Source organism: Penaeus chinensis, chromosome 14 (genome assembly GCF_019202785.1).
Source record: "Penaeus chinensis breed Huanghai No. 1 chromosome 14, ASM1920278v2, whole genome shotgun sequence".
NCBI lineage: Eukaryota > Metazoa > Arthropoda > Malacostraca > Decapoda > Penaeidae > Penaeus > Penaeus chinensis.
This window is the reverse complement of record NC_061832.1, coordinates 17,004,532-17,014,531: the sequence shown is the minus strand read 5'-3', so window position 1 is coordinate 17,014,531 and position 10,000 is coordinate 17,004,532. Positions and strand designations below refer to the sequence as shown.

General features: G+C 35.8%; 1 protein-coding gene across 2 annotated transcripts in view; it reads right to left on the bottom strand.

The window, feature by feature from the left end:
- The window catches only part of LOC125032018, a 50,574-nt gene that overhangs the window by 1,859 nt on the left and 38,715 nt on the right, over window positions 1-10,000 (bottom strand). Inside the window, exons 3-5 of one of the 2 annotated variants that reach the window (XM_047622972.1) lie at window positions 9,095-9,130; window positions 3,890-4,052; window positions 1-145 (exon numbers count right to left, since the gene is read on the bottom strand). The exon at window positions 1-145 is cut by the window's left edge and continues 68 nt beyond it. In XM_047622972.1, the coding sequence (XP_047478928.1) occupies window positions 1-145; window positions 3,890-4,052; window positions 9,095-9,130 (344 nt within the window). The remainder of the gene's footprint in view (window positions 146-3,889; window positions 4,053-9,094; window positions 9,131-10,000) is intronic. The other variant, XM_047622973.1, reaches the window with a different exon arrangement.

The window sequence follows — 10,000 nt, the reverse complement described above, 5'->3', positions numbered from 1 at the left end:
ATCATTAGTAGTATAACCGAAGGGAGTGGATTCCTCGTTCCCATCCGCCATGACGCGCACGCCGGCCTCGTTCACATCCTCCAGGAGCAGACCGCGGGGAGAGGCGTTGGCAGCGGAGTCACTTGGCAACCTGAAGGAGTGTGTTCTGAGGGTGAGTCAAGTATGGATGATGATGATGATATATACATTTATACATATATATGTATATGTACGTATTTGTGTATGTATTATGTTTATGTAATATATCTATATCTATCTATCTATCTATCTTTATATATGTGTTTGTTTGTGTGGTGTGTGTGTGTATGTGTGTGTGTGTGTATGTGTGTGTGTGTGTATGTGTGTGTGTACGTGTACACACACACATACACACGTGCGTGCCTGTGTGTGTGAGTGTGTTTGTGTTTGGATGCACGTGTGTTCATTTTCCAAGATGACAGCTAATGCATCCTAATTACCTGTTTGCCTGTTTATACAATAATAGCCTATTCATTACGTCGAACTCATCCTTATAACAACGATCATTATGCGACCAATTTTTTCCTATTTTTACAACTGCATTTTCCTTCCCCTGCTCCCCCCCCCCCCCCCCCCCCGCCTCTATTCTCTCTCCGTCCCTCCCACTCTTCTTCTCTCCCCGTTTATCCACTTTTTTCTTAACCCTTAACTCTTCTCCTCTCCCATCCTCCTCCCTCTTATTTCTTCCTCCTCCTCCTCCCTTCCTTCCTGTTTCTTATTTTTTCATTTTTTCTCTCCTTTACTTCTTCTCCTCTTTAGTATCTCCTTTTCCCTCTCCTATTCTTCCCTCTTCTTCCTCTCCTATATTCCCTGCCTCCTCTCTTTCTCCTCCCTTTCCTCTCCCATCTCCTATATTCCTCATTTCTCTCTCCTCCCTTCCCTCTCCCTTCTTCTATATTCCTTTCCTCGTCTCTCTCTCCTCCCTTCCCTCTCTTCCCTATCCTATATGCCTTTCCTCTTTCCCCTTCCCTCCCTCCCCTCTCCCCTCTCTCCCTACCCCTTCTTTATGATAATTAGCAAAGTCCTTTCTTTAACAACACAATGACCAGGATCCCTTGATCAGCATGGCCTAACAAAAAAGGATTTTCTTCTCTGTTATTTTCTTTTCTTTTCTCTCTCTCTTTATCTTTCGTTCTTTCTCTCTTTTTCTTTTTCCCTTTCTCTCTATCTTCCTCTCTCTCTCTCTCTCTCTCTCTCTCTCTCTCTCTCTCTCTCTCTCTCTCTCTCTCTCTCTCTCTCTCTCTCTCTCTCTTCTCTCTCTCTCTCTCTCTCTCTGTCTGAGAGAGAGAGAGAGAGAGAGAGAGAGAGAGAGAGAGAGAGAGAGAGAGAGAGAGAGAGAGAGAGAAACTTAAAAAAAAAAATTGATAAGTTACTGAGAGCGAGATAGATAGATAGATAGAGATAGGTAGATATATATATATATAAATAGATAGATAGATAGATAGAAAAATAGAGAGAGAGAGAATAGATAAAAAACTATATGCAGAAAAAAAACGACAGATAAAGAGAAAAAGAAAGAAAGAAAGAAAGAAAGAAAGAAAATAACTTGTGTTCCTTTTGGTTATCAACTCTTAACTTATTATAACTGCTTATCGGATAAATATCTATTGGCGCCATCAAATAGATAGTGGTCATTAGTCAGATAAGAAAAGGGTTTGATTGTAACGCTGTTTGATGGATAGATAGATAGATACGAGGGGAGGTGGAGAGATAGATAAATAGATAGATAGATAAAAATATAGATAGATAGATGAATATATATATATTGGCAAATAGATAGATAGATATTGATAAATAGATAGATAAATAGATAGATAGATAGAGAAAGAGAGAGAGGAAAGAGAGAGAGAGAGAGAGAGAGAGAGAGAGAGAGAGAGAGAGAGAGAGAGAGAGAGAGAGAGAGAGAGAGAGAGAGAGAGAGAGAGAGAGAGAGAGAGAGAGAGAGAGAGAGAGAGAGAGAGAGAGAGAGAGAGAGAATGGGGGAGGAAAGAGAGAGAGAATGGAAGAGGAAAAAGAGAGAGAATGGGGAAGAAAAGAGAGAGAATGAGAACTGGAGAGAGAGAAAGATGAGAAAGGGAGGAGAACGAAAGAGAGAGAAAGATAAGTAAGTATTTTTACACTAAAAACAACCAAAAAAAAAACACGAAAATTCAGAAAATGGGAAGAAATGAACGAAAGTAACAAACAAGCAAAATCAAAGAAGGAAAGATATACAAATAAAAAAATAGCGAAGAACAAGATGAAAATTACAAAATGATTCTAATTGGCCTGTGTAATAGGATAACTCATTGCTAATAATCTTATATTGACATCAGAAAAAATAAAAATGACTCGCAAATAGCGTATTTTTTTTTCTCTCTCTCTTTTTCCCTATTTTTCTTTTCTTTTTTTATTCTTTTTTATTTAATGATTAAGGTGAATGGTGTTGTTTTTTCCGCGCAGGTAGTTAGTAACTGATAGTGTGTGTGCGTGTCTGTATGTAAGAATCTATGTATGAATGTATGTATGGATGTATGAATATGTGTCTGTATGCATGCATGTATGTATGTATGCATGTATGTATTTATATATGTGTGTATGTCTGTATGTATGTATGTATTTATATATGTGTGTATGTATGTATGTATGTGTTTATATATGTGTGTATGTATGTATGTATGTATTTATATATGTGTGTATGTATGAATGTATGTATGTATTTATATATATGTGTGTGTATGTATGTATGTATGTATGTATGTATGTATGTATGTATGTATGTATGTATGTATGTATGTTTATATATGTGTGTGTGTATGTATGTATGTATTTGTGTATATATATGTATGTATGTATGTACACATGTATGCATATAAGTATATAAGAATGTATGTATATACGTATGAATGTATACATGTATCTGAATTTGTATGTATGTATGTATGTAAGTTTTTTGCATGGATAGATCACATATGCAACATTTTCCTATTCGCAAGCTTTCCATTTGTGTTGAGAAATGTATTGCATCATCTGTTTGGAAATCACTTTGCATATAAAACAACAGGCAAGACTTATGTCCGTTTTCTTTTACCTTTCTGTTATTTTTAGGAGGGTCTTTAATAAAAAAAAAAAAAAAAAATGTTGCGTGTGAATTAAGTAAAATGGTAATAGTAAAGGTTACTTATTTCTGAGTAAAATTAGATAAAATTCAAACTCGGGCTGAAATATTTAAATCAAATATCAAGTAGAAAGAATAAATAAACAAAGTAAAAGAATTAATAAACAAAGTAAAATAATTAAGTAAAAAAGAAAAGAAAAAAGAAACAAGTAGAAAAAAAACCCACTGAATCATTCTTCCAAAAACAATAAAAAGATTTATTATTTCAAAAAGAGAGAGAGGGAGAGAGAGAAGAAGAAGAAGAAGAAGAAGAAGAAGAAGAGAGAGAGAGAGAGAGAGAGAGAGAGAGAGAGAGAGAGAGAGAGAGAGAGAGAGAGAGAGAGAGAGAGAGAGAGAGGGAGAGAGCGAGAAAGGTAGAGAGAAAGAGAGAGAGAAAGAGAGAGAGAGAGAGAGAGAGAGAGAGAGAGAGAGAGAGAGAGAGAGAGAGAGAGAGAGAGAGAGAGAGAGAGAGAGAGAGAGAGAAAGAGAGAGAGTTATAGAGAGAGAAGGAAAGAGAGAGAGAAAGAGAGAGTGAGAGAGAGAGAGAGAAAGAGAGAGAGAGAGAGAGAGAGAGAGAGAGAGAGAGAGAGAGAGAGAGAAAGAGAGAGAGAGAGCCTATAGCCAAAATAAAAATAAAACATATATATTATATTTATATATGTATATATATATGTATGTATATAACGATAATAAACACACACACACACACAAACACTATTTCAAAAACCACCCTACCTCTGTCTGAACTGAGGGTGGGCGGAGCTCTGAGAACCTGGGCGTGTAGCTGAGCTCAGGGCGTCCAGGAGGATGTCCAGAAGTGGGCGTGGCAAGGCAGGCTGTAGAGTGGGCGTGGCAGACCGACTCTCTCCTAGGGTGTTCGAGGACCTTTTCCCGTGGGCTGTGAGGAGAGGAGAGTTTTTTATTAAAGGGAAGAGAGTAGGAGAGATGGGGATGATCAGAGAGAGAGAGGGAGAATGAGAGATAGAGAGATAGATAGACAGATAGATACATAGCTAGATAGATAGATAGAGAGAGAGATAGATACATTGAGATAGATAGATAGATAGATAGAGATAGAGAGATAGACTGATAGATAGATAAATAGATAGATAGATAGAGAGAGAGAGAGAGAGAAAGAGAGAGAGAGGGAGAGGGAGAGGGGGAGAGACAGAGAGAGACAGACAGACAGATAGATAGATGGAGATAGACAGATAGATAAATAGATAGATAGATAGATAAATAGACAGACAGATAGAGAGAGAGAGAGAGATTGAGGTTTAAAATGAGAGAGATAGAGAGAGAAAAAGAGATGGATAGATAGATAAATAGATAGACAGATAGATAAAGAGAGAGAAAGAGAGTGCCTAGTTTTAAATTTATGTTTGTGTATTTGCCATATATCTGCGAGTGGTAATAGATGTCACTGTCAATATGTATAAAAAAACATCATTTTTAAAAATTTATGTTGGCTGTTATTTTTTTTTTTATTTCTTTTATTTTTTTGTTATTGACGCGTGAATCAATTTTTTTTTTCTCTCTCTCTTTCTATCTACCTCACTCATTTACTCACTTACTCATGTTCTCACTCATCACTCCCTCTATCTATCTCATTCATTTATTCGTTTACTCACTCATTTACTCACTCAACACTCCCTCTATCTATCTATCTCACTCATTTACTCACTTACTCCCTTACTCATTTACTCACTTACTCATGTTCTTACTCATCACTCCCTCTATCTATCTCATTCCTTTACTCATTTACTCACTTACTAATTTACTCACTCAACACTCCCTCTCTCTATCTATCTCACTCATTTACTCACTCACGCATTTACTCACTCACTTACTCAATCACTCATTTACTCACTTACTAATTTTCTCACTCATCACTCCCTCTATCTATCTATCTCACTCATTTACTCACTCACTCTCTCACTCATTTACTCACCCATCAATCCCTCTATCTTTCTATCTACCCCACTCATTTACCCACTCACTCACTCACTTATATACTCACTCACCACTCCTTCTATCTCTCTACCACACTCATTGACTCACCTACTCACTCACTCATTTACTCACTCATCACTCCCTCTATCTCTCTACCTCACTCATTGACTCACCTACTCACTCACTCCCACCCTTGTTCTCGCAACTGTCACACCTCGCCATTATTCAGCACAAAATACAATATCAAACAACAACAGCCCTTCCTATTACCACCTATTTGAATAATTAAACAGTATGGCTTAGCCCAAGGTCGTTAATTAAACAATTGATCGCGAGTGACCGCATGAGTAAGAGGAAATCGCTTGGATGTGAGTATTTCATTGTTGGGTGAGGAAAGAGCGGTGAGGAGAAAGGATGTTTTGGTTATTGTGTGTTTGTTTGTTTTTGTTTGTGTTTGTTTGTATGTGTGTGTGTAAGTCTGGTCGTTTGTTTGTTTGTTTGTATGTGTGTGTGTTTGTCTGGTCGTTTGTTTGTTTGGTGTTCATGTGTAAATACGGGTTTTTGTGCATGTACTTGTGTTAATATGTATATATATATATATATATATATATATATATATATATATATATATATATGTGAGTGAGCGTGTGTGTTTGTGTGTGTGTGTTTGTTTGTTTGTGATTGTTTGTGTGTGTTTGTTTGATTATGTGTTCATGTATGTGTTTCGAGCATGTACTTGTGTTAATATTTGTGTATGTATAAGCGAGCGTGTGTATGTGTGTGTGTGTGTATGCGAGTGTGTGTGTGCGTGTGTGTGTGTGTGTGTGTGTGTATGTGTGTGCGTGTGTCTCTGTGTGTATTTGTGTGTGTGTGCGTGAGTATGTGTATGCGTGAGTATGTGTGTGTGTGTGTGTGTGTGTGTGTGTGTGTATGTGTCTGTATGGACGTGGCTATATACATGTATGTGCGTATACAAGTGTACTTCAGTGTGGTTATACAAGTATATAAGTGTTTGACCTAAAACCTAGTGATGAAAAAATAAGGGTGAAATTCTCTCAAAATGAAACACGACATCAGAGCTTCTTTGAAAAAATAACAACAACAAAAAATACAACATAAAAATACGAAAAAAACAAAAAAAGACATAGAGGTTACTTAAATAATAGCCCTTCGAGAGCGTGGGAGAGGAGATAAACACGCAAATTATGTTCAGTACAGAGATATGTATGTTAGATTATGTTTAACTTCCGGAAAGAAAGGGTAAATGTTATCTATAAAAAGTCTGCAACCCATTTCAACGGTCTTTAGATGTCATCATACCGATTGACTGTTGCTCTCTCTCTCTCACTCTCTCTCTCTCTCTCTCTCTCTCTCTCTCTCTCTCTCTCTCCCTCTCTCCCTCTCTACCTCTTTTTTTTTCTCTCTCTCACTCTCTCTCTCTCTCTCTCTCTCTCTCTCTCTCTCTCTCTCTCTCTCTCTCTCTCTCTCTCTCTCTCTCTCTCTCTCTCTCTCTCTCTCTCTTTCTCTTTTTTTCTCTTTCTCTCACTCTCTCTCTCTCTCTCCCTCCCTCTCTACCTCTTTTTTTCTCTCTCTCTCTCACTCTCTCTCTCTCTCTCTCTCTCTCTCTCTCTCTCTCTCTCTCTCTCTCTCTCTCTCTCTCTCTCTCTCTCTCTCCTCTCTACCTCTTTTTTCTCTCTCTCTCACTCTCTCTCTCTCTCTCTCTCTCTCTCTCTCTCTCTCTCTCTCTCTCTCTCTCTCTCTCTCTCTCTCTCTCTCTCTCTCCCTCTTTTTTTTTCTCTCTCTCACTCTCTCTCTCTCTGCCTTCTTCTTCTTCTTCTTCTTCTTCCTCTTCTTCTTCTTCTTCTTCTTCTTCTTCTTCTTCTTCTTCTTCTTCTTCTTCTTCTTCTTCTTCTTCTTCTTCTTCTTCTTCCTCCTCTTCTTCTTCTTCTTCTTTTCTTCTTCCCTCTGTTTCTCTCTTCCTCGCGCTTTCTTTTTCTCCCTCTCTTTCTCAGCCTTTACCTATTTCATTATCTCTCTCTCTCTCTCTCTCTCTCTCTCTCTCTCTCTCTCTCTCTCTCTCTCTCTCTCTCTCTCTCTCTCTCTCTCTCTCGCTCTCTCTCTCTCTTTCTCCCTAACTATCTGCCCCCCCCCCCCCACATGTACACATGTACGTCTACATGTGTTTATATGTAAGTACGTACGTATGTACGTATTTATGTACGTATGTATGTATCTACCAACCTACATATCACATATACAAGTATATAAACATCCGCACACACGCACACATACCAAACGGACGATCACTCAGCCCGAAAGCCCGAGCGAAGGCGCCGAGGGAGGTCGAGGGAGGTTCACGAGGGGAAGATTTAGCCGAGAGGGAGAAATGAAAGGGAAATGCATGCGGACTTGAGCTCTGTCGCAGAGGGTGAAGGAAAACGGGAATCGGCACTTTCGTTTTAAGGGGGGACTTTGAGCCTTCGTGAATTAATTTGAATTGTTTTGATGATTTTTTTTTTTTTTTTTTGTATTTGTTACTCCGTTCTTTTTTCTTCTTTTTTTTGTCTTAGTAGTTGTTGTTATTGTTATTATTGTCATTGTTTTCCTCGTGGTTATTGTATCTATTAGTATTATTATTATCATTACTATTATTAATATCATCATTATTATTATTATCATTATTATTATTATCATTGCTATTATTTTTATTACTATTATTATTATTATTATTATTATTATTATTATTATTATTAATATCATTATTATTATCATTATCATTATAATTCTTATCATTATAATAATTATAATTATCATTATTATTATTATCATTACTATAATTATTATCATCATCATCATTATTATCATCATTACTATCACACCATTATCATCATTGTTATCATTATCCTCCTCCTCATCATTGTTATCATCATAACTATCACACCATTATCATCATTATTATCATTATCATCATTATCATCATCATTATGAATATCATTGTCATCCGTAGCATTATCATCCATACTACCATTGATGTCATTGTGAATATCATTATCATTATCGTATCGTACATTATATATGCACTGTTATTATTAACATGGCAACGTTAATAACTACGTCCTGTTGCCATATTCATTTATTTATAATAATAATTGAATCAATAGTAATGATCAGATTAGTAGTAATGTGTAAATATTCATTATCTTTATTATCAATTATCACTTCCATTTGTATTATTATCACATTTCTTCTATTCTGTGTTTCGTGTTTGGATGCCATCTTTATTACGGTTATGAGTGCTGTCATTAGCTATTATCAGTCTTAATTATTAGGCATCAATAATAATAACAACAATGATAATAGCAATAACGATAATATTGAAAATAATGATAATAACACTGACAATAATAATGATAATAATAATAATAAAATTAACAATAATAATGATAATAACAATAATAATAATAGTAAGGATGATAATGATGATAATAATAATAATAACAAAGATAATGATAAGAATAACAATGATAGTGATAACGACATTATCGATAATGAGAATGGTAATGATAATAACAACGATAACAATGATAATAAATATTCTAACGATGATAAAAGTGATAGTAATAATAAAGACGATAATAATGATATTAAAAACAATAATAAACCAAAAATAGTTGATAATAGTGGTAATGAGAATAATAATTATGATAATAATAATAATGACAATGATAATGATAATGAAAATCATACTGATAATAATGATTATAATGATAATAATGAGAATACTAATACTAAAACGAATACTAATAATAACAACAACAATGATAAATACAATACAACAACAATAAAGAAAGAAATAACAACAATAAGGAAAACAACAACAACAAAAAACCTACCAACAATAACAACAATAATATCAACAACAAAGAATGACAAAGAACAATAAAAGAAAAGAAAAAAGAAATAAGGAAAAAAAGATATTAAACTTACCTCCAAGACAGGAGTGGCCGTAGTTAAGACATCCTCCTGAAAAGCACAAGGTGTTTGGGTAAGTCTAGTGAAAGAAAGAGCGAATTAAAAAAAAAAAAAAAAAAAAAAAATGAAGTGTTTTTAAAGATGTACATATATATATATATGTACATATATGTATTTCGGTGAAAGGTAAAATATTCAATTTTAAAAGAGAGTTAGCGAGAGAGAGAGAGAGAGAGAAAGAGAGAGAGAGAGAGAGAGAGAGAGAGAAAGAGAGAGAGAGAGAGAGAGAGAGAGAGAGATTTAGTCTCTGAAAAAGAAACAAGGGTAATGAAAGATATTTGATTAATCTAACGAGAGAGTAATAGTATAAACAATAATAATTTACTTTGATTCCCTTTGTTAATTTTCCTTCATGGTGTGGCAGGCTGTCTGTTTATCCTTGCTTCTAAATTACTCCCTGTGTGCAAGGAATGGCCTTGGCTACAAATGGCAGTGAAGGAACTGAACGCGGCTCAGCGAGACTGCTAAACGAGAACGCTACCACTACACCACACAGCTCACTTTATGAAAATAATCTAGTTTATTCCATTTACCACGTTGGTTATTATGTTTGCTTCTAAACTACCCCCTGTGTGCAAGGAATGGACGGGGTGACTATCCATTGGCGGTGCGGGATTTAAACGCGGGTCAGCAAGATTGCTTAGACGAGAAAGCTATCACTGCACCACACAGAGAGGAGAGAAAGAGAGAGAAGAGAATTGGAATAGGGATTATAAGATAAAAAAGGGGAAAATGAAGAAAAAGAAAAGAAGAGAGAAAGAGAGAGAGAGAGAGAGAGAGAGAGAGAGAGAGAGAGAGAGAGAGAGAGAGAGAGAGAGAGAGAGAGAGAGAGAGAGAATAAAAGAGAGAGAGAATAAAATC